The sequence below is a fragment of the Oncorhynchus mykiss genome, chromosome 27 (genome assembly GCF_057628025.1).
Source record: "Oncorhynchus mykiss isolate SJ-2025 chromosome 27, ASM5762802v1, whole genome shotgun sequence".
Taxonomy (NCBI): Eukaryota; Metazoa; Chordata; class Actinopteri; order Salmoniformes; family Salmonidae; genus Oncorhynchus; species Oncorhynchus mykiss.
This window is the reverse complement of record NC_143048.1, coordinates 19,028,325-19,055,000: the sequence shown is the minus strand read 5'-3', so window position 1 is coordinate 19,055,000 and position 26,676 is coordinate 19,028,325. Positions and strand designations below refer to the sequence as shown.

Sequence of the window (26,676 nt, the reverse complement as noted above, 5' to 3'; positions counted from 1 at the left end):
CAGCCCGCTTGGAGTTTGCCAAAAGAGAGAAACATGAGAAACAAGATTATCTGCTTTGATGAAACCCGAGATTTAACTCTTTGGCCTGAATGCCAGCACGTCTGGAGGAAACCTGGCACCATCCCTACGGTGAAGCATGGTGGTGGCAGCATCATGCGGTGGGGATGTTTTTCAACAGGAAGGACTTGGAGACTTGTCAGGATCAAGGGAAAGATGAATGGAGCAAAGTAGATAGAGATCCTTGATGAAAACCTGCTCCAGAGTGCTTATGAGTGCAGACTCAGGTGTAGGTTCACATTCCAACAGGACAATGATCCTAAGCACACAGCCAAGACAACGCAGGAGTGGCATTAGTCTCTGAATGCCCTTGAGTGGCCCAGCCAGAGCCCTGATTTGAACCATCCAAATATCTCTGGGAAGACCTGAAAATAGCTATGCAGCGATGCTCCCCATCCAACCTGACAGAGCTTGAAAGGATCTGCAGAGAAGAATCAAGGCTGTAATCTCTGCCAAAGGTGCTTCAACAAAGTACTGAGTCAAGGGTCTGAATACTTATGTAAATGTTATATTTCAGTTTTATTTGATTTCTAAATCTGTAAAAAAAATCTAAAAACCTGTTTTTTCTTTGCCATTATGGATTATTGTGTGTAGATAGATGAGGGGGAATTTTAAAAAAATTAGATGAAGGCTGTAACTTAACAAAATGTGGAAAAAGTGAAGGGGTCTGAATACTTTCCGAATGCACTGTAGCATGTGTCTGCTGACTGTTGATATTCAGCTATCTTGCTAAATGGATTATCATTAACTGTCAGGATATTCATAGTTGCTAATAATGTCCCTCAACAGTCAGTAGATTGTTTGGAGAAACATTGATTAGCTAGCTACTAATTTCATCCTCCAGCCGGCTCTCACAATTGAGCCTGGTGATGACGTTAGCTAGCTACAAACTTTTAACACCAATATATTGATGATATACAGTTTGCTAACCATATCCCTATCTGTCTGACCGTAGGTCCTGAGTGGTATTGAGGATATATGCTTACCAAATTCCAATCTCCCTGTCCACAGGTCCAGAGTGCGAGCAGAGCTCCTTCCAAAGCCAACTCCCTCTCCATGTCCTTTAACTCTGTCGAGGAGGCCAAACCAGGCTCTATGATTGGCTCTGTGAGGTCACATGATGGCTTTGAGCTCCCTGAGGCCGGTCAGGTGACCTACACGGTGGTGGGCGGGTCAGACCGAGACGGAACGTTCATGGTGGACCGTCAGACAGGTGACGTGTACCTGGCGAGGGAGCTGGATTATGAGCGCTCCGCCCGCTACACACTACAGATAGAGGTGGACGACTTCTCCATGACGTTACCCAGCAGCCACCTGGTGCAGCTAGACATCGAGGTGGAGGACAGCAACGACCATGCACCCCGCTTCCCGGAGGACCCCGTTACCGTGGTGATACCTGAGAATATGGAGCCTGGGGCGTCCATCTACACCTTCCAGGCCTCGGATCAGGATGGATCAGGGCCCAACAGCCTGCTGACCTACTCCATCCTGCACCAGGTAGGGTTAGGAGTAGTGATGCACTGATATGACATTTTTGGTTGATACCGGTATCCAATATTTTCATTGCCCCCCAAAAATTGATACTGATAACTGGTATTTAACATTTTAGTGGCCTTTTAAGCATTCTAGTATAGTTACATCGTTAATAGACACACATGGACGCAGCTGTCTAAGGCATCTCATCTCAAGAGGCGTTACTACAGTCCCTGGTTTGAATCCAGGCTGTATCACATCCGGGTGTCCTATAGGGCGGCACACAATTGGCGTCATCCGGGTTTGGCCGGGGTAGGACGTCATTGTAAATAAGAATTTGTTCTTAACTGACTTGCATAGTTAAATAAAGGTTACACACCCAGCACCCTGACCAAAAAGTTATTTTGTTGGCTTTTTCGTCCCCATTATCAGTAAAACATAATCAAAATCAATTTATTTCACTTACTTGCTGTGTTGGTTCGTTCGTTTGTTCAGAGTCTCAACCAGGATTTCATCATACATGTCAAGCAGTGAAGTTTCAGCTCTGTCTGTCCGTGGCCTCTCTTCCTCGGTGCGCACTGTCACTGTGTCTGTTTCCATCTTGTCCAGCTTTGTATGTAAACATTTCATGTAAACCCTGTTTCTTGTCCGCATCGAAGTAGCGGTTATTGTACCTAGCATCGAGCATGGTGGCGACACAGTAAAGAGAGAATGCCACCGAATCGCTTGTTCACAGCCTGTGTCGTCAGTTTTGTTGAGCGGGCGTTTCAATGCCATGACAGAGGGTATCACATCTGCTGTAGGCGCAGTTGATGAGCTTTTTGTTCGATGAGTCACTTGTTCGATTGGAGCTAGCTAGTGTGTTTATGTTTCCAAGTTTCAAACATGTTCTCAAATGCCATTGAAATGGCAGCAGTGGTATGACAACCAGCACATTCATGAGCATGAAATAAATCCTTGACGACCCACTGTGCTGACAGACTCAGCATGCTCATGGGGCTGACATCGCTGGTCCAAATGTCAGTCGTGAATCTAATAGTAGTGACGCCCATAGCAAGTAGCTCATGGATGTGCATTTCAAAAAATACTGTGCAACTCCGGTAGGGCAACATCTGAAAAATAGTGCACTTGGTAACGTTTGTATGTACCGCTGCTCGACCAGTCAGCGAATGACAACATCACCCACGACAGAGAATTATTGGTAGTTAAGGTCAATAAATTAGATTGTCTTGGTGTTAATGGATTTTGCCTTTGAGTTTCTCGCTGACATTTTCTTTACTCTTTCAAATGACTGCTGGACTTGTTGACTGCGATCCACACAGCAGACATTGTGGGCTAGTTTAGGAATTCTGTGTTGCACAACATTTTACGTGGCGTCTTTACGTCATGTCCCTACGTTAAATAGGTATACACGTCAGCTTTGACATCGGTTTTGCACATCGGGCCGATTTTGATATTGACATTTTTAGCTAATATTGTCTGATTCCGATATCTTCACCAATATATTGTGCATCCCTAGTTAGGGGGTTAGGGTTAGGAGGTTAGGGTTAAGTCCCACAGGTTAGAGAAGCAAATCAATAACAGGAACGTTGCTGTTTCAAATTACAGACCGGTCGTGAAAGTTGGAGATGAAATCACTGGCAAATAGACCATCTCCTCAAATAGACCCCATAAACTAGCTGTTTAGGGAGTAGAGCAGAATAATGATTTATCTCTGCAAATGGATTAATAAAGTTATGTTCTCTTCTCCTCTGTTTCAGAACCCTGGACTAATAAAGTTATATTTATTCTAGTCTGTTTCAGTACCCTGGACTAATAAAGTTATATTATATTATATTCTAGTCTGTTTCAGTACCCTGGTCTAAAAACATTATATTTAATTCTACTACGTTCCAGTACCCTGACCTCCTGGTGCTTGACCCTTCCACTGGCGTCCTGACCCTGGCACAGGAACTGGACCATGAGGTCACTTCCTCCCTTATCCTGGTCGTCCAGGCAACAGACTCCGCTCTGAATGCCAGCCAACGGCGCTGGGGCTCGGTGACGGTGAGGGTGTTTGTGACAGATGAGAATGACAACGCTCCAGTGTTCAGCTCGCCATCCGCGGTTAGCGTCATGGAGGACCAGCCTGTGGGTTTCGTGGTTCTCTACGTTGTGGCACGAGATGCCGACCAGGGGGAGAACGGACGGGTCAGCTACTTCATCGAGACTGGCAACGCTGGAGGGACATTCAGCCTCAACCCTAATACTGGTGGGTCATTTAAACAACTCCTAGTATAATGAAAGTGGTTTGGAACCTCAAAGAAAAGGTAACCTAGTCTGAGACCTGAAGACTTTAGTTAGCTCCCCAAGCTAATGCCTAAGCTTTAGCTCAGCTGGATAACACAGCCTTGTGGCAACAGACAACCGGGTTAAAACCTGGTCGGTAACACTGGCATACATTATTGTTTTCTCACCAGAACAATCATGTAGTTACCATCTGTGCTGTAAACACATGGTGTGATGTCAGAAGGCCATTGGTACCACATTCCCAGCTTCCATGTGGTTGGGTCTGTGAGAGAGTCTCATAAGTTTCAACCTATAATCAGGCCCCAGCAAATTGAAAACAGTATAAACAGGGATGTGTGAAGAGATGTCGTGTGAGAGACGAATTACAGTTAATGAAGTTATCCCGGTACGTTGGGTAGGCCTGTCTACCTGAGCGCTAAGCTCTACCACCAACAACACTGCTGTAACAAATAACACCGCTGTAAGTAACAATCCAGCTATCTGGCCTGAGTTTAACAACTTTTTCCACAGCAGAAGGCCACAGCGAGGAGAGGCTGGCAGTAAACACACACTGCTAGACACGCAACGGGCAGGGATGCCGTGCTGTGCTGAGATTACAGACCAGGCCTGCCGTGCAGTGCTGAGATTACACACACACACCAGGCCTGCCGTTCTGTGCTGAGATTACACACACACACCAGGGCTGCCGTGCAGTGCTGAGATTACACACACTCACCAGGGCTGCCGTGCAGTGCTGAGATTACACACACACACCAGGGCTGCCGTGCTGTGCTGAGATTACACACACACACCAGGGCTGCCGTGCAGTGCTGCGATTACACACACACACCAGGGCCGCCGTGCTGTGCTGAGATTACACACACACGCCAGGCCTGCCGTGCAGTGCTGAGATTAGGGCTTCCCTATCCTTCTCATTACCTGGCCCTGGGAGCAAAGGAGGAGAGAGGGCACAGCACTGACTCATTTCAGATTCATGCTTTAATGAGCCGCAACAGTTAAAGAGAGAGTGAGGCGGGAGGAGAAGGAGGGAGGAGGGGGGTGTTGGTTCTGTTGTTGGGTTTGTTGTATTCTCTCTGGATCGCCGTACGCTCTGAGATAACTAGCCCCTGAGCCTTTAGTATGGTCAGAGTTAGTGGCTGGAATAGTTTCAGCCGCTGTGACTCCTCAGTGATCCCATCCCAAGCCTGGTCACTAACAGCACATGGGTAGGAGGAGGGGAGAGAGAGAGAGAGGGAGAGAGAGAAAAAAATGAAAGAGAGAAACATGGAAAACCTATTTTGGATGTTTCCAATTGGCCTGTTTGGCTTACGTATATGCATGGTTGTATTAGAGTAGAACAGTCACAGTTCTGAAGATGGGGTGAACTAAGGTAACAATGGTTTCCTTGCTCTCCTTGTTTTATCTCATGTTAGACACTCTATTAGTTCCTTCTATTAATCAAATGAGTCTAGGGAACAGAGTCGTCTTACACAAGTTGATAAAAAAGAACAATGAAAAACCTTCAGGGGCGGATTGTCAGACCTAGATCAAGCCATCTATAAGGGCAAAAAAATCATCCCACATAGAAAACTCAACACACATAGTTTGATTTAATATTTCCATTGAGCCCAGAGGAGGGGGAAAGAACCCCTAATAGAGTTAGGAGACACCCATCCTCCACCCAGAAGGATCCAAGGTTACCATGATCTGTAGTAGGCTTCTCCTACACAGCTCCCTGTAGTGCTGGTGTAATGGGAACATAATCAAAACAGAATGTGTAGAGATGGGACCATTTCTCCTGTCATCGTAGACCCTGGCCTGGGCCGCTTGACAAGACAGGAGCAGACCAGGTGCTCAGAGGATTAACTCATGATATTAACTGTCATTATACTGTCATTATACTGTCATTATACTGTCTAACTACCTGCATGGCTGGAACCAGTTCAAGATGGGCACCACACACACACCCATGCCTGCACGCACACACACATATACACACATACACACACACACACACACACATATATACTGAAACCATATTAAGATGGCCACGCTCTCTCTGTGACACACCTGATAGATCTTGACAGCTTCCTGTTTTTATCCCCTCGGCCGACCATGAGGCCCCTTGGTTCCTGATTGGTGGGGGAGGGGTGGAGCCGGGGTCAACGTGTCTCACACACCACAGGAAAGCCCAGAAGACCAAACGGCAAATAGTGTGTGCGTGTCGGTGTTATCAAAGTCTCAAAAGAGGGACTGAGTCACACAGACATGCAGTTGTAATCGCTCCTTTAATGGTTCCCAGCAGTCTGCACGTTTTTTTGTTGTTGGTGTTTTGTTTCTGTCTAGGCTTTCATGGGAATGGGTCCACACACACAGAGATGACTGGGTGGACTGGGTGGACAGGGTGGACTGGGTGGACAGGGTGGACAGAATGGGTGGACTGGGTGGACAGGGTGGACAGAATGGGTGGACAGGGTGGACTGGGTGGACAGGGTGGACTGGGTGGACAGAATGGGTGGACTGGGTGGACAGGGTGGACAGAATGGGTGGACTGGGTGGACAGGGTGGACAGAATGGGTGGACTGGGTGGACAGGGTGGGTGGGTGTGTGTAGGTAAGTAAAGCACTTGGCAAGGAGCAACGCTCGGCCTCCGACGGAGAGGGAGGAATGACTGGTGAAAGATGAAGCTAGCAGAGAAGTGAAGCTAGCAGTAAAAGTTGAAGCTAGCAGAGAAGTGAAGCTAGCAGTAGAAGTTGAAGCTAGCAGAGTTGTGCTGGACAGAGAGCATGGGGACCTTTAAAAGGGTGTGACTGCACACTAGGTAGGGAGAGAGACTGGCTGAGTCTGTGTCCGAAATAGCACCCTGCATCCCAGCTAAGTTCACTACTTTTGACCAGGGCTCATAAGGCCCTCTCCACTCCTTAGAGTCTCTCTTCATCCTGTAATCTGTATCATCTCCTCTCCTCTACCCCAGGCTCCCTCTCTAACCCCTCTCTTCTTCTCCACCCCCAGGCTCCCTCTCTAAACTCTCTCCTCTCCTCCACCCCCAGGCTCCCTCTCTAACCCCTCTCCTCTCCTCCACCCCCAGGCTCCCTCTCTAACCCCTCTCCTCTCCTCTCCTCCACCCCAGACTCCCTCTCTAACCCCTCTCCTCCACCCCAGACTCCCTCTCTAACCCCTCTCCTCTCCTCCAGGTTCTCTCTCTAACCCCTCTCCTCTCCTCCACCCCAGGCTCTCTCTCTAACCCTTCTCCTCTCCTCCACCCCAGGCTCTCTCTCTAACCCCTCTCCTCTCCTCCAGGTTCTCTTTCTATCCTGAAGGCCATCGACCGGGAGGATCAGGACCTGTTGAACCTGACCATCGTAGCCCAGGACCACGGGGTACCAGCACTCTCATCCAGCCAGCTGCTGTCTGTCCAGGTCATCGACGTGAACGACCAGGTGCCCTGGTTCCAGGAGAACCAGTACCAAGCCCAGATTACAGAGAACCAGCCTGCAGGAACCACTGTTCTGGTGGTGTCGGCCTCCGACCTGGACCAAGGTGAGAGTGGCTTGAGCTCAGTAGACTAACACAGGAGATCCCGTCGTTACATACATAGTATACAGCACTTACAAGCACATATAGACACATATAGACAGATTACATATTTGCTGTACTGTTTCTTTAAAATAATAGAACTCAGTGTCAGCCAGCAGAGCCTCTTGTTCTAAGTGTTGATCCTCCATGTGTTCAATGCATGTTCACATCATCAGCACCGTCAGTAACAGTTGGTTTTAATTGAAGACCGTGCTGGGGGACGGTGTGTGTGTGTGTGTGTGTGTGTGTGTGTGTGTGTGTGTGTTCACATTCCCCTGGAGTTAGTCAAGAGCACATAAACCAGAAGGATTTTAAAGTTTCTCTCCAGGGTGATTAGTGGGGTAAGGTGATGGTGCCAGAGTCTTTCTCTGTTAGCACGCTATCACACACAAACGCAACACAACACAACACACACACACACAATCTACCAGCCTCCGCCCGGCCCGTGCAGCCCAGCCACCCGCTTACACAGCAAAACCAACTACGAACAAATAAAAACAGGAATGCTGCTGTGTTTGCTCTTTTAGGTGAGAAAAATAAGTTTAGTTTTTTTTCGCAAACACTTATTTGCGAATGTTTTCAGTGCCCTGGGGTAGAGAGGGTTCAAAGTATAATATGACTGGAATAGGACCCAGCACCCTATGAAAAGTGTAGATTACGCTGTACTGCAGCGCCAGCTGTGCCACCAGAGACTCTGGGTTCGCGCCCAGGCTCTGTCGCGACCGGGAGGTCCGTGGGGCGACGCACAATTGGCCCAGCGTTGTCCGGGTGAGGGAGGGCTTGGTCGGTATGGATATCCTTGACTCATCGCGCACCAGCGACTCCTGTGGCGGGCCGGGCGCAGTGCATGCTCACCAAGGTTGCCAGGTGCACTGTGTTTCCTCCGACACATTGGTGCGTCTGGCTTCCGGGTTGGATGCGCACTGTGTTAAGAAGCAGTGCGGCTTGGTTGGGTTGTGTATCGGAGGACGCATGACTTTCAACCTTCGTCTCCCCCGAGCCCGTACGGGAGTTGTAGCGATGAGACAAGATATTAGCTACTAAACAATTGGATACCACGAAATTGGGGAGAAAAAGGGGTAACATTTAAATTAAATAACAAATGAAAAGTGTTGATTTGACTTGCACAGCCGGCTCCAATCCTTCTCCCTACCACATCCCCTTGGCCCTGACCCTTTTACGTTTGCAAACTGTATCTGTCAGATGGAAGCTCCACCCTACTACTGTGTTAATACCTATCCAGACCCTTCAGTTGAAGGGTAAGGGCCAAGGGGATGGTGTAGGCTGCTGTCAGATAGTATTAGGGTTAGACTTCATATACTCCTTCTCTCTCTTTTTTTTTTCTCTCTCTCTCTCTCTCTCTCTCTCTCTCCAGGTACCAACGGCCAGGTGACATATGGAGGCATCTCTGACGAGGGTTTTAGCATCCACCCAGCTACAGGTGTTATAACCACCACTAAAGCCCTGGACAGAGAGGCACAGGAACAATACACACTGACAGGTAACTGGCTCTGACCATAACATCTAACCCTGACCCTTAACCCTTAACCCCTCAGCCTAACTCCTAGCCCTAACCCTGATCCTTAATCCTAATCCTAACTGTTAAAGCCCTGGACAGAGAGGCACAGGAACAATACACACTGACAGGTAACTGGCTCTGACCATAACATCTAACCCTGATCCTTAACCCCTCAGCCTAACTCCTAGCCCTAACCCTGATCCTTAATCCTAATCCTAACTGTTAAAGCCCTGGACAGAGAGGTCTAAAAACTGTACACTCTGACAGGTAACTGTCCCTTTATATGACAGCCCTGCCACACTGCTTTACAATAGAGGTACGATAGCCCTGACACACTGCTTTACAAGAGAGGTACGATAGCCCTGCCACACTGCTTTACAATAGAGGTACGATAGCCCTGCCACACTGCTTTACAAGAGAGGTACGATAGCCCTGACACACTGCTTTACAAGAGAGGTACGATAGCCCTGCCACACTGCTTTACAATAGAGGTACGATAGCCCTGACACACTGCTTTACAATAGAGGTACGATAGCCCTGACACACTGCTTTACAAGAGAGGTACGATAGCCCTGACACACTGCTTTACAAGAGAGGTACGATAGCCCTGACACACTGCTTTACAAGAGAGGTACGATAGCCCTGACACACTGCTTTACAAGAGAGGTACGATAGCCCTGACACACTGCTTTACAAGAGAGGTACGATAGCCCTGACACACTGCTTTACAAGAGAGGTACGATAGCCCTGACACACTGCTTTACAAGAGAGGTACGATAGCCCTGACACACTGCTTTACAAGAGAGGTACGATAGCCCTGCCACACTGCTTTACAAGAGAGGTACGATAGCCCTGCCACACTGCTTTACAATAGAGGTACGATAGCCCTGCCACACTGCTTTACAAGAGAGGTACGATAGCCCTGACACACTGCTTTACAAGAGAGGTACGATAGCCCTGCCACACTGCTTTACAATAGAGGTACGATAGCCCTGCCACACTGCTTTACAATAGAGGTACGATAGCCCTGCCACACTGCTTTACAATAGAGGTACGATAGCCCTGCCACACTGCTTTACAAGAGAGGTACGATAGCCCTGCCACACTGCTTTACAAGAGAGGTACGATAGCCCTGCCACACTGCTTTACAATAGAGGTACGACAGCCCTGCCACACTGCTTTACAAGAGAGGTACGATAGCCCTGCCACACTGCTTTACAATAGAGGTACGATAGCCCTGCCACACTGCTTTACAATAGAGGTACGATAGCCCTGCCACACTGCTTTACAATAGAGGTACGATAGCCCTGCCACACTGCTTTACAAGAGAGGTACGATAGCCCTGCCACACTGCTTTACAAGAGAGGTACGATAGCCCTGCCACACTGCTTTACAATAGAGGTACGATAGCCCTGTCACACTGCTTTACAATAGAGGTACGATAGCCCTGCCACACTGCTTTACAATAGAGGTACGATAGCCCTGACACACTGCTTTACAAGAGAGGTACGATAGCCCTGCCACACTGCTTTACAATAGAGGTACGATAGCCCTGCCACACTGCTTTACAAGAGAGGTACGATAGCCCTGCCACACTGCTTTACAAGAGAGGTACGATAGCCCTGCCACACTGCTTTACAATAGAGGTACGATAGCCCTGCCACACTGCTTTACAAGAGAGGTACGATAGCCCTGCCACACTGCTTTACAAGAGAGGTACGATAGCCCTGCCACACTGCTTTACAAGAGAGGTACGATAACCCTGCCACACTGCTTTACAAGAGAGGTACGATAGCCCTGCCACACTGCTTTACAAGAGAGGTACGATAGCCCTGCCACACTGCTTTACAATAGAGGTACGATAGCCCTGCCACACTGCTTTACAAGAGAGGTACGATAGCCCTGCCACACTGCTTTACAAGAGAGGTACGATAGCCCTGCCACACTGCTTTACAATAGAGGTACGATAGCCCTGACACACTGCTTTACAATAGAGGTACGATAGCCCTGCCACACTGCTTTACAAGAGAGATAAATGAACAAGCCAACATTCCAAACTGGCCATGTTTTTATAGTTCTGTTTTTATGGGATACATCAGTGGTGCAATGGTAATGTTGGTGTTATTTTCTCTCCAGCTCTCTCTGTTTGTCTACAATCTCCCTAAGAAACACAATGTGATTTAGTTAATAAAAACATAAACTCTTCTAGACTGCTGAAGTCTTGTTTAATTCCTATCTTCCCTTTTGTCCAGTGTATGCCCGAGACGGTGGCGTGCCTCCTAACTTTGCCCGGGCGGCAGTGAAGATCCAGGTGTTGGATGAGAATGACAATGTCCCAGCATTCAGTAGACTGTACTACAGTCTGGAGGTGCCTGAGAACATGGAGGCTGTTGAGCTTTTCACCCTCAGAGCTATTGACCTGGACACTGGGGACAGCGGAGAGATGACCTACACGATCACAAGTAAGAGCCAACTACTTGTACATCAGAGGAATCCAATTGAATTAATAACTGACTGATTGATCTATTGATCCATTGATCACAATGTTGTGAGATTGACCTTTCATATTGTGTATCCCTTTTGCCCCTCCTCTTCCTCTTTCCTCCTCTGTTTCTCCCTCTGTCTTCTAGCGGGCGACCCGTCAGGTGACTTCCGTGTGGACAGGAAGTCAGGTGTTCTCTCCACCTCCAGACCGCTGGACAGGGAACATAGGGCCAGGTACAGTCTGACAGTGACAGCCCTTGACGGGGGCTCTCCGGCCCTGAGCAGCACGGCCACAGTAGAGGTCACTCTCCTGGACGTCAACGACCACAGCCCCCAGTTCACCAGCCCCAGCTACACCACTGACCTCTCTGAGGATGTTCCTATTGGCTCCCTGGTGCTGGAGGTCTCTGCTACTGACCTGGACCAAGGGTCTAACAGCCAGGTACACAGACTGAACTCATAGGCTGCGTCCCAAATGGCACCCTAGTCCCTACATAGTGTACCACCTTTGACTAGAGACCTATGCCTCCTGAGCCCCCTGAACATTTGCCAAATGTAGCATAACACTTTTGCCGTTTTGTCAACAAATGGAAGCCATCTATCTAGACATTCAAAGGGTTAATGAAGGCCTCACTAAGCCTTAAAAGTGATGTTACTTTTTGTAATCTAATCTACTGTAATCTGTTCTAATGCCAGGTGCTGTACTTCCTGTCGCGTGGCTCCCAGGGCATGTTCATCATCGACCAGCACACGGGACATGTCATCACCGCCGCTCCGCTCGACCGAGAACGAACCGCGTTGTACACTTTCGATGTCTGCGCCATAGACTCGTCCCCCGCCAGCCCTCGCAACTCCACCGCCACGGTCACCGTGTATGTACAGGACGTGAACGACAACGCTCCATTCTTCATCCAGGACCCCCTCGTCATCAACATCTCAGCCTCCAAGTAGGTAGCCAGGAGCTTAGCGATGCAGGATAAAGGCAGGAAGTTTGCTGATTCAAATCCCATGTCCGACAGGGAAGAATCTGGGTTGGACTGGGCTGGCATCTGGAAGGTTTATCTGTACAGTTTTGTCTTTCACATGTCTTCTTTGTTGTGATTTAAATAAAACATTTATAAAAAGTGTTGCTGGCATGCCATCACTTGCTGTTGTGTGTCTTAGATGCCATCACTTGCTGTTGTGTGTCTTAGATGCCATCACTTGCTGTTGTGTGTCTTAGATGCCATCACTTGCTGTTGTGTGTCTTAGATGCCATCACTTGCTGTTGTGTGTCTTAGATGCCATCACTTGCTGTTGTGTGTCTTAGATGCCATCACTTGCTGTTGTGTGTCTTAGATGCCATCACTGGAATCCATTTATCCGGAGGCTGCATTCATTGTTGCTGGGGATTTTAACAAGGCTAATCTGAAAACAAGACTCCCTAAATTTTATCAGCATATCGATTGCGCAACCAGGGGTAGAAAAACCTTGGATCATTGTTACTCTAACTTCCGCGACGCATATAAGGCCCTGCCCCGCCCTCCTTTCGGAAAAGCTGACCACGACTCCATTTTGTTGATCCCTGCCTACAGACAGAAACTAAAACAAGAGGCTCCCACGCTGAGGTCTGTCCAATGCTGGTCCGACCAAGCTGACTCCACACTCCAAGACTGCTTCCATCACGTGGACTGGGACATGTTTCGTATTGCGTCAGATAACAATATTGACGAATACGCTGATTCGGTGTGCGAGTTCATTAGAACGTGCGTTGAAGATGTCGTTCCCATAGCAACGATTAAAACATTCCCTAACCAGAAACCGTGGATTGATGGCAGCATTCGCGTGAAACTGAAAGCGCGAACCACTGCTTTTAATCAGGGGAAGATGTCTGGTAACATGACCGAATACAAACAGTGCAGCTATTCCCTCCGCAAGGCTATCAAACAAGCTAAGCGTCAGTACAGAGACAAAGTAGAATCTCAATTCAATGGCTCAGACACAAGAGGCATGTGGCAGGGTCTACAGTCAATCACGGACTACAGGAAGAAATCCAGCCCAGTCACGGACCAGGATGTCCTGCTCCCAGGCAGACTAAATAACTTTTTTGCCCGCTTTGAGGACAATACAGTGCCACTGACACGGCCTGCAACGAAAACATGCGGACTCTCCTTCACTGCAGCCGAGGTGAATAAGACATTTAAACGTGTTAACCCTCGCAAGGCTGCAGGCCCAGACGGCATCCCCAGCCGCGCCCTCAGAGCATGCGCAGACCAGCTGGCCGGTGTGTTTACGGACATATTCAATCAATCCCTATACCAGTCTGCTGTTCCCACATGCTTCAAGAGGGCCACCATTGTTCCTGTTCCCAAGAAAGCTAAGGTAACTGAGCTAAACGACTATCGCCCCGTAGCACTCACTTCCGTCATCATGAAGTGCTTTGAGAGACTAGTCAAGGACCATATCACCTCCACCCTACCTGACACCCTAGACCCACTCCAATTTGCTTACCGCCCAAATAGGTCCACAGACGATGCAATCTCAACCACACTGCACACTGCCCTAACCCATCTGGACAAGAGGAATACTGTACCTATGTGAGAATGCTATTCATCGACTACAGCTCGGCATTCAACACCATAGTACCCTCCAAGCTCGTCATCAAGCTCGAGACCCTGGGTCTCAACCCCGCCCTGTGCAACTGGGTACTGGACTTCCTGACGGGCCGCCCCCAGGTGGTGAGGGTAGGCAACAACATCTCCACCCCGCTGATCCTCAACACTGGGGCCCCACAAGGGTGCGTTCTGAGCCCTCTCCTGTACTCCCTGTTCACCCACGACTGCGTGGCCACGCACGCCTCCAACTCAATCATCAAGTTTGCGGACGACACAACAGTGGTAGGCTTGATTACCAACAACGACGAGAGGGCCTACAGGGAGGAGGTGAGAGCCCTCGGAGTGTGGTGTCACGAAAATAACCTCACACTCAACGTCAACAAAACTAAGGAGATGATTGTGGACAGGAAACAGCAGAGGGAACACCCCCCTATCCACATCGATGGAACAGTAGTGGAGAGGGTAGCAAGTTTTAAGTTCCTCGGCATACACATCACAGACAAACTGAATTGGTCCACTCACACAGACAGCATCGTGAAGAAGGCGCAGCAGCGCCTCTTCAACCTCAGGAGGCTGAAGAAATTTGGTTTGTCACCAAAAGCACTCACAAACTTCTACAGATGCACAATCGAGAGCATCCTGGTGGGCTGTATCACCACCTGGTACGGCAACTGCTCCGCCCTCAACCGTAAGGCTCTCCAGAGGGTAGTGAGGTCTGCACAACGCATCACCGGGGGCAAACTACCTGCCCTCCAGGACACCTACACCACCCGATGTCACAGGAAGGCCATAAAGATCATCAAGGACATCAACCACCCGAGCCACTGCCTGTTCACCCCGCTATCATCCAGAAGGCGAGGTCAGTACAGGTGCATCAAAGCTGGGACCGAGAGACTGAAAAACAGCTTCTATCTCAAGGCCATCAGACTGTTAAACAGCCACCACTAACATTGAGTGGCTGCTGCCAACACACTGACACTGACTCAACTCCAGCCACTTTAATAATGGGAATTGATGGGAAATGATGTAAATATATCACTAGCCACTTTAAACAATGCTACCTTATATAATGTTACTTACCCTACATTATTCATCTCATATGCATACGTATATACTGTACTCTATATCATCGACTGCATCCTTATGTAATACATGTATCACTAGCCACTTTAACTACGCCACTTGGTTTACATACTCACCTCATGTATATACTGTACTCGATACCATCTACTGTATCCTGCCTATGCTGCTCTGTACCATCACTCATTCATATATCCTTATGTACATATTCTTTATCCCCTTACACTGTGTATAAGACAGTAGTTTTGGAATTGTTAGTTAGATTACTTGTTGGTTATTACTGCATTGTCGGAACTAGAAGCACAAGCATTTCGCTACACTCGCATTAACATCTGCTAACCATGTGTATGTGACAAATAAAATGTGATTTGATGATTTGATTTGATTTGCTGTTGTGTGTCTTAGATGCCATCACTTGCTGTTGTGTGTCTTAGATGCCATCACTTGCTGTTGTGTGTCTTAGATGCCATCACTTGCTGTTGTGTGTCTTAGATGCCATCACTTGCTGTTGTGTGTCTTAGATGCCATCACTTGCTGTTGTGTGTCTTAGATGCCATCACTTGCTGTTGTGTGTCTTAGATGCCATCACTTGCTGTTGTGTGTCTTAGATGCCATCACTTGCTGTTGTGTGTCTTAGATGCCATCACTTGCTGTTGTGTGTCTTAGATGCCATCACTTGCTGTTGTGTGTCTTAGATGCCATCACTTGCTGTTGTGTGTCTTAGATGCCATCCCCTACTGTTGTGCCCTTGAACAAGGCACGTAACCCCTAAACTGCTCAACGGGCATCGTAGTATGCCTGCCCTATGCTCCAAGCCTCCCTCTGCATGTGTCTTTCAGAGGGGTTTGAATAAAAGCAGAAGACACATTTTAGTTGGACATCCATGTTCTTCTTCTTCTTCTTCTCCAGTGTCTCCTCCCATCGCATCCTGTCCACCATGCGGGCGGAGGACCGGGATTTTGGGGCCAACGGCTCACTGTTCTACCGCTTCGCCAGCCCTGTCCGGGGCTTCACCATCAACTCTCTGACCGGGGACATCCAGGTGTTGTTACGTTATTCATCAGGGTATTTGTGTCAAATACCCACTTAAGGGATGGCTTGCTTAGGGAGACTTAAGACAAAAATCATTTTCATTAATTAATGAATTATTTCATCCCAGGCTACAGAGAAGCTGCAGGGACTGACCCAGGGCCAGAGGACTCTGATTGTAGAGGCTATGGACCAGGGAAGCCCAGCTCAGTCCTCTCTAGGGGTGGTGGTCATCTACATCAGAGAACAGACCTACAGGGGGATCCGCTTCTCACGCCACGCTATAGACGTCAGCCTGCAGGAGAACGCCGCCAAAGGTAGGAACGGGATTTTTCTTTGATTCAAAGAGTGTGATATTTAAGCAATAAGTTCCGAGGGGGTGTGGTATATGACCAATAAACCGTGGCTAATGGCTGTCTTTATGCACAACACAACGCTGAGTGCCTGGATTCAGCCCTTAGTCGTGGTATATTGGCCATATATCACAAACCCCCGAGGTGCCTTATTGCTATTATAAACTGGTTACCAACGTAATTAGAGCAGTAAAACTAAACGTTTTGTCATACCCGTGGTATACAGTTTGATTTACCACAGCTGTCAGCCAATCAGCATTCAGGGTTCGAAACACCCAGTTTATAATAATGTATATATATTTTGTTGTGAGTCTGAGGTGTGTATAATGTAAGTAATCAGTGTGCTAGTGAGGTGCGTGGGTTTAGAACACAGTGTGATAGTGAGGTGGGTGTTGTCCTCATCCAGGTACCGCTGTGGTGCAGACTCAGGCCCAGTACCCTGATGGATCCCGTAGTGGGATCAGTTACAGCATCTTCAGCGGCAACACCCTACACTCCTTTGGAATCAGCTCCTCCACTGGTAAGCCACTGGGGTGGGGAATTACATAAAAACACATGTTGACAAAAAATGCGTAAAACAAACTCTACATCCCTGATGCATATCATGAATATCCATTGCCCAGTTGGTTCTCAGACCCTTTGTAATTGTTCTAACCAGGTGAGATCTGTCCTTGTTATTGTTCTAACCAGGTGAGATCTGTCCTTGTTATTGTTCTAATCAGGTGAGATCTGTCCTTGTTATTGTTCTAACCAGGTGAGATCTGTCCTTGTTATTGTTCTAACCAGGTGAGATCTGTCCTTGTTATTGTTCTAACCAGGTGAGATCTGTCCTTGTTATTGTTCTAACCAGGTGAGATCTGTCCTTGTTATTGTTCTAACCAGGTGAGATCTGGGTACAGAGCTCCATGGGGCTGGACTATGAGGACACCCCTAGACTCCGCCTAGTGGTGAAGGCTGAAACTGCATCCTCCAGTTCCTTCATGGCGGTCAACCTGATCCTTCAGGACATCAATGACAACCTGCCACGCTTCCAGCTGCAGAACTATGTAGCCTACATACGAGAGGCACAGGGATATCATTTCCCTATCATACAGGTAGGCACACACTGGTGCACGCTGCACGCAGACACTCACAAACACACCTGCATTATGCTTGGCTATAGGTGGTGTGAGATTGTGGGCTAGAAAACGCTCTAAGTTCAGACGGTAGAGATCTGGATAGTTTCAGTGCTGCTGAGGTAGTTCTGAGAGGTGACTGTCTGTTCCTATGCCTATACTGCAGTGTGTTTCCCAGTTGAGTATATAAAGGGAAAGGGAGGATACCTAGTTAGTTGTACAACTGAATGCATTCAACTGAAATGTGTCTTCCGCATTTAACCAAACCCCTCTGAATCAGAGAGGTGCGGGGGGCTGCCATAATCGACATCCACGTCTTTGGTGCCCGGGGAACAGTGGGTTAACTGCCTTGCTCAGGGGCAGAACGACAGATTTTTACCTTGTCAGCTCTTGAATTCGATCCAGCAACCTTTCGGTTACTGGCCCAACACTCTAACCACTGTAGACTCAACTGTATGCTGTATGAAACCACGGCCATTTAGAACCTTCTTATAAACTCTCCAAGTCCAATATTCATCACCAGGTCCTGTTACTGTTCCACAGCTGTTGTAAATCTGTTCTTTGTTTTGATTTATTTATTCTCTAACCTTTGACCTCTGGTCATGTGACTTCCTGTCTGTCCCCAGGTGTTGGCAGATTATTATTATTTTTTCAATTTTTTCTATTGCTTTCAAAAACAAAACAAAGCAACATTCAAAATAATGAACAGCAGGGGAAGGGTGAACAACAGCCAATGACACAATAGAACAGATTGTATGGCTAACCATAAACACAAGTACACTTTGCTTTTAAGACAAAAGAAAACCAGTGATATCAGAAGACAATGCTTTTTTTTGGTTTAGATTTTCTTTCTGACCTCTGTCATGTGACTTCCTGTCTGTCCCATCCAGGTGGTGGCTGATGACCTGGACCAGGGCCAGAATGGTCAGGTGACCTACAGCCTGAGGTCGTCGTCTCTCAGCGGTCTGTTCAAGATCGACCCGCTGACCGGAAGCATCACCACCGCCGCTATCATGGACCGAGAGATCTGGACACAAACCAAGTGAGGGGCAGGGCCTTGTGAGAGTGTGTGTTTGTTCACAATCTGCCTGACATGTGGTTTCCCTCAGTGGGCTAACCTTTGTTTTCAGTCTATAAATACTCTCTCTGTTCCTGTACTCTCTTTCTCTTTGTATTGGAAACTAAATATCTGTCATGCTCTGGGCTACAACAGGTTCTGATGTAAGACAGCAGGAGATGAAAGGTTATGAAACCTGAAACATAAAAGATAAGAACCAAACTCCAACTGACAGTTTCTTTTATCATTTCCATGGCACCAGGCTGGTTGTTACTGCAACGGACCGGGGCACACCACGATTGGCCGGCTCGGCGACCCTCACGGTGATAATCGTGGACCTCAATGACAACAGTCCTACAATCCCCTTGCCGCGCGAGATCAGAGTGCCAGAGAGTAAGTCAATGACCCACAGGTCTCAACTGCAGACCCGGGTTCAAATATGATTTGAATTCATTTTAAATACTTTAGCTGGGCTTCGCAAAAGTGCAAACCTCACCCAACTGGTACTTCAGGCAGGCTAAAGCAAACACAACGTTTTTGAATGGTTTGAAATAGTATTTGAACCCAAGTGTGTTTAACTGACATCCTATTCACTATGTCGTGCTCTACCAGGGGGTGTATGTATCAACTTTCTAAGACATTTGAGACATAGTCAATTAAACAGTGAACCTTTAGTCCACTGATCTTATCACTGATCCTCACTCCTCTCTCTGGCAGCACTCGGCAGTTCTCAGTGATAAAACTGACCCTTTTATGAGTCGTTCTGAAGCCAAGTTTCCCTCTATTCATATCCTTCTGTACATATGACGTCTACAGTTTCCTGTATAAAATATCCAATTCAGGAAAAAAAATAAATCAGAAGTGTGCAATATATTCCTAAAAGCAACATGATGTAATAGGATATGCTATGTGCTGGGAGCTGCTTCTATGGCTATAGTGTTGTTCCCATATAACAATCTCCCAAAACCTGTTCTCTCGCTCTCTCCCACTCTCACTCTCTGTCCCCCTGTACTATCCCCCTCCCCCTTTTCTCTCCCTCTCCCTCCAGACACTCTGATTGGCTCAGTAATAACCCAGGTGACTGGAAACGACGTTGACTCAGGCCCAGCCCTGTCCTACACCCTCCACCTGGACCTGTCCTCCCAGGGCGTGTTTGGGATCCACCGCTACGGGGGCGGGGTGTCTCTGACCGCCCCTCTGGACTACGAGGAGAGGACCTGGTACACGCTGACTGTCAGGGCTACTGACTCCAAACACCAGACTGAAGCTAACCTCACCATACTGGTGGAGGATGTCAATGATAACGTTCCTACATTCACACAGGATCTTTACCAGGTAGTCTATCCTCTAACCGGCCTCCACTAGCCTTGGAAAATCTGTGTTTGTGTTGGCAGGATGCAATGATGCCGTAAGAGACTATGAGAACTATTTAGCTGGATTTTTCTATGTACATACAGATCAATAATGATACCGTGTGTATGTATCTATTTTCCTCATTTAGTTTACTAACTCAGATTCCTGGTACCATTAACCATTAGCATGCCTGTCCAACATGCCTCAACTATTCTGAACACGTCCCTACTGTGTTTCCCAGGTGATTCTGGCAGAGCACACCCCAGCTGGCAGTGCAGTTGTCACTGTGACAGCCACGGACAGCGACTCTGGAGAGAACGGCCGTGTCATGTACAGAGTGATGTCATCAACACGGGACATCTTCTACATCGACCCCAGCAATGGTACCCTGTTCATCACCCAGCAGGCAGAGTTTGACTCTGAGAACCCTTCTATCCTGGTGGTAATAGAGTCCAGAGACATGGGAACACCAGCCCTCTCCTCCACCGCTACTGTACAGGTCCAGGTGACTGACGTCAACGACAACGCGCCCGTCTTCCACCAATCAGAGTACAGAGCCACGGTGTCGGAGGACGGCCTCCCGGGCGCCACCATCCTGACCCTGGAGGCGGCCGACGGCGACACGTCACGCGACAACTGTGGCTTTGACTTCACTATAGCCAGCGGAAACGCAGGCAATGCCTTCCAGATTGAGAGCAGTGTACGCTTCCTAGAAGGACAGGGCTTTCAGACAGTAGGCAGCCTGGTATTGACCGGTGAGGGGCTGGACTTTGAGGCGGTGTCCAGTTACAACCTGACCGTGGTCGTGTCAGACCGCGGCGTGCCCCAGAGGAGCTCGGCTGTCTCTGCGCTGATCAGTGTGACGGATACTAATGACAACCCTCCGGCGTTCAGCAGGGCAGAGTACAGGTAATTTGGTACTTTGTTGTTTGTTAAATGTCCTTAATTACTCTATTACATGTGTTTGCACTGGGAAACCAAAAGTCATGTTTTTTGTAAAAGTGACTAATAATAACCCCTTGAACCCTGCAGTGTGGTGGTGAGTGAAGGAGCAGCCACAGGGACTGAGGTCCTCAGCCTGTCTGCAACAGACCCAGACTCCCCGGCCGTAGGGAAGGTGCAGTACCTGATCAGCTCTGGGGATGAGACGGGTATGTTCCAGGTAGACCGCTGGACCGGAGCCCTGAAGCTGCAGAGACCACTGGACAGCGAGAGACAGGTACCAAGGCACTTCCTGGTTTGTCATGTGCCCCAAATGGCACCCTATTTCCTATATAGTGCACACATTTTTAAAGAGCCCTATGGGCCCTGGTCAAAAGAAGTGTACTACATAGGAAATAGTTTGATACAGAAATAGACAAAGACTTGGTCGATAGTTATCAAATCAAACTTTATTTGTCACATGCGCCGAATACAACAATTGTAGTAGACCTTACCTTGAAATGCTTACTTACAAGCCCTTAACCAACAGTAAGTTCAAGAAGAGTTAAGAAAATATTTACCAAATAAACTAAAGTAACACAATAATAACGAGGCTATATACAGCAGTCAGTGTGCGGGGGTACAGGTTAAAGGTCATTTGTACATTTATTTTTTCTTTATTTAACTAGGCAAGTCAGTTAAGAACAAATTCTTATTCACAATTACAGCCTCGCAACAGTGGGATAACTGCCTTGTTCAGGGACAGAACGACAGATTTTTACCTTGTCCGCTTGGGGATTTGATCTAGCAACCTCTTGGTTACTGGCCCAACACTCGAACCACTAGGCTACCTGCCGCCCAAATGTAGGTAGGGGTGAAGTGACTATGCAGAGATAATTATCAGTGAGTCGTGGCTGTGTACAAAACAAATGGAGGGGGAGGGGGGTTCAATCTAATAGTTTGGTGGCCATTTGATTAATTGTTCAGCAGTCTTATAGCTTGGGGGTAAAAGTTGTTAAGGAGCCTTTTGGTCTTACAGTTGGCGCTCCGGTACCGCTTTCCGTGTGGTAGCAGAGAGAACAGTCTATGACTTGGGTGACTGGAGTCTCTGACAATTTTATGGTCTTTCCTCTAACATCTCCTAGTATATAGGTCCTTGTTTGCAGGAAGCTTGGCCCCAGTGATGTACTGGGTCATACGCACTACCCTCTGTAGCACCTTAAGGTCAGATGCCGAGCAGTTGCCATGCCAGGCGGTGATGCAACCGGTCAGGATGCTCTCGATGGTGCAGCTGTAGAATTTTTTGAGGATCTGGGGACCCATGCCAAATCTTTTCAGTCTCCTGAGGGGGAAAACGTGTTGTCATGCCACTGGTGATGTTGGTGATGTGGACACCAAGGAACTTGAAACTCTCGACCCGCTCCACTACAGCCCCGTTGATGTTAATGGGGGCCTGTTGTTGCCTACCCTCACCACCTGGGGGCGGCCCGTCAGGAAGTCCAGGATCCAGTTGCAGAGGGACGTGTTTAGTCCCAGGGTTCTTAGCTTAGTGATGAGCTTCGTGGACACTATGGTGTTGAAAGCTGAGATGTAGTCAATGAACAGCATTCTCACATAGGTGTTTCTTTTGTCCAGGTGGGAAAGGGCAGTGTGGAGTGCGATTGAGATTGCGTTATCTGTGGATCTGTTTGGGCGGTATGTGAATTGGAGTGAGACTAGGGTGTCCAGGAGGATGCTTTTAATGTGAGCCATGACCTGCCTTTCAAAGCATTTCATGGCTACCGACGTGAGTGCTACGGGGCGGTAATTGTTTAGGCAGGTTACCTTCGCGTCCTTGTACACAGGGATGTTGGTTGGCTTGAAACATGTAGGTATTATAGACACTTGCCAGTTGGTCCACACATTCTTTGAGTACACATCCTGGTAATCCATCTGGCCCCTCAGCTTTGTGAATATTGACATGTTTAAAGGTCTTGCTCACATCGGCTACCGAGAGCTTTATCACACAGTCATCCAGAAGAGCTGGTGCTCTCGTGCATGCTTCAGTGTTGCTTGCCTCGAAGTGAGCATAAAGGGCATTTAGCTCACCTGGTAGGCTCGCGTCTGGGTTTCCCTTTGTAGTCCATAATAGTTTTCAAGCCCTGCCACATCCGACGAGCGTCAGAGCCGGTGTAGTAGGATTCAGAGACTTCTTTAATATTAGACATCCCGCACCAGCTGTTACTGACAAAAAGACACACACCTCCACCCCATATTTTGCCGGTGCATTGAATATCCCTCCAGCTCTATATTATCCGTTATTCGTTCAGCCACGACTCGGTGAAACATAGGATATTACAGTTCTTAATGTCCCGTTGGTGGGATAATCGTAATTGTAGATCATACATTTTATTTTCCAATGATTGCATGTTAGCAATTAGAATTGATGGCAGTGGGAGTTTACTCGCTCGCCTATGGATTCTCAAAAAGCTTCACGCAAATGACGGGGATCCGGGCCTGTTCCCGGGAGATCAATCTTTCTCGTCAGACTCATTAAAGGAAAAAGCTTCTTCCAGTCCGTGGTGAGTAATCCCAGTTCTGATGTCAAGAAGTTATTTTCAGTCATAAGAGATGGTAGCAGCAACATTATGTACAAAATAAGTAAAAAAAAAAAAAAAGTTACAAACAACACAAAAATAACGAACAAAATAGCACAATTGGTTACGGGCATGTAAAACATCAGCCATCCTCTTCGGCGTCATCGTAACATAGACTGTTTGTATATTCTGCTGCTGGCAATTCATTTCCCTTCAGTGAGAAAGAAAGTATTAATCTCTCTCTCTATCTCACCATCTATCTCTCTCTGTCACCCTCTTTCCCTCACTCTCTCTCTCCCCCTCTCCGTCTGACCCTCCTACTAGGCATCCCATGTGATCATTGTGCAGGCGACAGATGGACAGGGTCACTATGCGCTGGCTCCTGTCACTGTGGAGGTGAAGGACATTAATGACAACAGACCTTACTTCCCTCTGCCCATCCTCACCGCCAGCGTCAGAGAGAACCAGCCTCACAACACCCTTGTCACCATGCTGCACGCCATCGACCAGGACACGGGAGTCTTCGGACAGCTGAGGTACTACATGTTGGACAAGACTGGAGAGGGGAAAGACTCCTTCCTGCTCAACCAGACGTCAGGCGAGGTCCGGACTCGCTCTACCTTTGACTTTGAGAAGGTCAACTTGTTCAACTTTGTAGCTCTAGCCATGGACGCAGGGAACTACTCTGCCACGGTGACCATCCAGGTGTACGTGATGGGGGAGGATGAGTACGACCCTGTGTTCTCCGACTTAGAGTTCTCCTTCCTGGTTCCTGAGGGGGCGAAGAAGGGCCAGAGCATCGGTCAGGTGACAGCCAGAGACGAGGACGAGGGAGTGGACGGGATTGTTCTGTACTCCCTAGCTGACCCCTCGCCCTACTTCCAGGTAAATGCATCGACAGGTGTGGTCTCCCTGAAGATGGACAGCCACGTTCGACACTTGAGCAGGGCCAAGAGGGAGGTCCGTGTGATGACCCTTGACCTGACGGCCCACAGCCCTCTGGAGACGTCCCGCGTGGCCACCGCCCGCCTCACCGTTGATGTGACAAACACATCCTTCGGCCTCGTGTCGGACATGAATCTGCTGCTGGTCAGTGTGATCGCTGTGTCCCTGGGAGCCATCCTCATCCTCATCTTCATCGCCATGTCTCTGTTTTGTGTGAGACTGAGACGTCAGAGGAAGGAGCAGCAGAGTCGCTGCAGACCTCCAGCCTCTCCCGGCCATGGCACCATGCTACACAAACTAGAGGAGACTAAAGTTACCGACACTGACCGGAACGACCGCATCTACCATCAGGCCTTACCAGGGTACGTTTCCGACCAAACAGGGAGTGGAGGGGGAGGGCCATACCCCCGCGGGGGCTCCCTGGACCCATCCCACTCCAGCGGGCGTGGCTCAGCGGAAGCGGCGGAGGACGATGAGATCCGGATGATCAACGAGTACCCCCGTGTCTCCTCCATCTCTTCATCCATGCAAGAACACATCTCAGCCCGCGGGCCAGACTCTGGTATCCAGCAGGACGCTGACCAGCTGTCTGACATCTCGTGTGAGCCCAACATTGACGCCAACCAGTGGTTTAAGGCCAAGAAGCTGGCCAATCTCAGTGGGACTCTGCTGGCTGGGCAGGTGCCTGTCTACAGGGAGGATGGAGGAGGTTATCTGGGGGTAGGGAGGGGGCTGAACATCTCCCACCCTAAAGACTATGCCTTCCCAGTGGATGGTAAACCCGCTGTGGATGGCTCCCTCACAGCCATAGTGGCCAGTGACGAGGAGCTGAGGGGTAGTTATAACTGGGACTACCTGCTGAACTGGTGTCCACAGTTCCAGCCATTAGCAAGCGTCTTCACGGAGATAGCGAGGTTAAAGGATGAGACGGCCACTCCTAACCCCCGCAGACCGCTCCAGCACAAAGCCAAGGTGGACCCCAAACCCCCTCGCATTGACCCCCCGCCCCTAATCACCTCCATAGCCCACCCCGGCGCGAAGACAGTCCCGGTCAAGCCTGCTCCTGTCAAGCCCTCTGTGGGGAGGTCCTCCTTCCCCCACCTGGCCTCCCTACGGAGGTCCCCCATCAGTCACGAGGGCTCCCCCTCCTCAGTAGCCATGTCCCCCAGCTTTTCCCCCTCCCTGTCCCCCCTGGCCGCCCGCTCCCCGGCCATCATACCCTTCGGGGTCACCCAGGGCCCCTCAGCCTCCATGATCAGCACCACTGAACACAGCATGGAGCACATTGAAGAGGCCGAGATGAGGATATAGACTCTATCGACTCACAGGTGAGGATATAGAGTGTATCGACTCACAGGTGAGGATATAGACTCTGTAGACTGAGATAAGGATATAGACTCTGAGGTACTGGAGATTGGAAGACTGATACTGAGTTATTGTTCCTCAAAAAACAGAAGTGTTGTCTCAATTGACACTCTATTTAGGTTGCAGGGTGGTACCCCTCCTATTGTGTAATGGTCACAGTATCTGGTGTCAATAGACTGGATCGTACAGTGTACCTTCCATCTGGCCAGAACACAGAGTGTGGTTAGCACTGTAGTTAAATAATGAAGTAACTCTCAAACCACCAAAGGTGGTAGATGCATCATAAACTAATGGGACTCTCAAACTGGACTAGAATCAAAACTGAGACCAAAATGGATGTTGCCTGTTCCTGGGGACTTCCTCTTCCCTCGATCCAATCAGTGTCAAGAGGACTAAACTACCCAGGATTTGCACATTCTAACAGGGAGCCATGATGTCAATATTTTGTAGAAGATACCTTTTTCTGTCTATATTTTTATACTGACTTTGGTTTCTGACTAGAAATGGCACTAATTATGTGCCAGAGGGCTGTTATAGCCTCAGAATATATTTCCATGTGTGTATATTTGTAGCTATGTAACAGTATGTTTGAACTGTATGTTGGTTGTATCTCATGTACTTAACCATTCATGTGTTTTTGGAACAAAACAAAGCTCTTTATTTCTATTAGTGTGATTGATTGGGGGGATATGCTGTCATTTCTTGTAAATATTTATTACAGAGGAGTGAAAAAGGAGCTTGCCTTGCTGGAAGAACAAAAATAATCTGGTAGCGTGTTGGATCCCTCTCATAATAATTCAGTGTGCCATATGTGTGTCCCAAATGGCACCTATTCCCTATCTAATGCCCTACCTGGTCAAAAGTAGTGCACTATAAAGGGAATAGGGTACCATTTGGGATGCAAACGTAGT

The 26,676-nt window shown here is 48.4% G+C and overlaps 1 protein-coding gene across 1 annotated transcript in view; it reads left to right on the top strand.

Annotated features, from left to right (window-relative positions):
* LOC110507672 (protocadherin-16) overlaps positions 1-26,417 on the top strand; it is a 197,636-nt gene extending 171,219 nt beyond the window's left edge. The window contains exons 12-28 of the mRNA XM_036964819.2: positions 1,069-1,554; positions 3,427-3,781; positions 7,099-7,338; positions 8,750-8,875; positions 11,146-11,355; positions 11,524-11,819; positions 12,074-12,324; positions 15,961-16,093; positions 16,211-16,397; positions 16,840-16,953; positions 17,316-17,527; positions 18,439-18,590; positions 18,868-18,998; positions 19,654-19,940; positions 20,200-20,867; positions 20,991-21,177; positions 23,780-26,417. Of these exons, the coding sequence (XP_036820714.2) occupies positions 1,069-1,554; positions 3,427-3,781; positions 7,099-7,338; positions 8,750-8,875; positions 11,146-11,355; positions 11,524-11,819; positions 12,074-12,324; positions 15,961-16,093; positions 16,211-16,397; positions 16,840-16,953; positions 17,316-17,527; positions 18,439-18,590; positions 18,868-18,998; positions 19,654-19,940; positions 20,200-20,867; positions 20,991-21,177; positions 23,780-25,711 (5,967 nt within the window). The 3' untranslated portion in view covers positions 25,712-26,417. The remainder of the gene's footprint in view (positions 1-1,068; positions 1,555-3,426; positions 3,782-7,098; positions 7,339-8,749; positions 8,876-11,145; positions 11,356-11,523; positions 11,820-12,073; positions 12,325-15,960; positions 16,094-16,210; positions 16,398-16,839; positions 16,954-17,315; positions 17,528-18,438; positions 18,591-18,867; positions 18,999-19,653; positions 19,941-20,199; positions 20,868-20,990; positions 21,178-23,779) is intronic.
* The last annotated feature ends 259 nt before the right edge of the window (positions 26,418-26,676 follow it).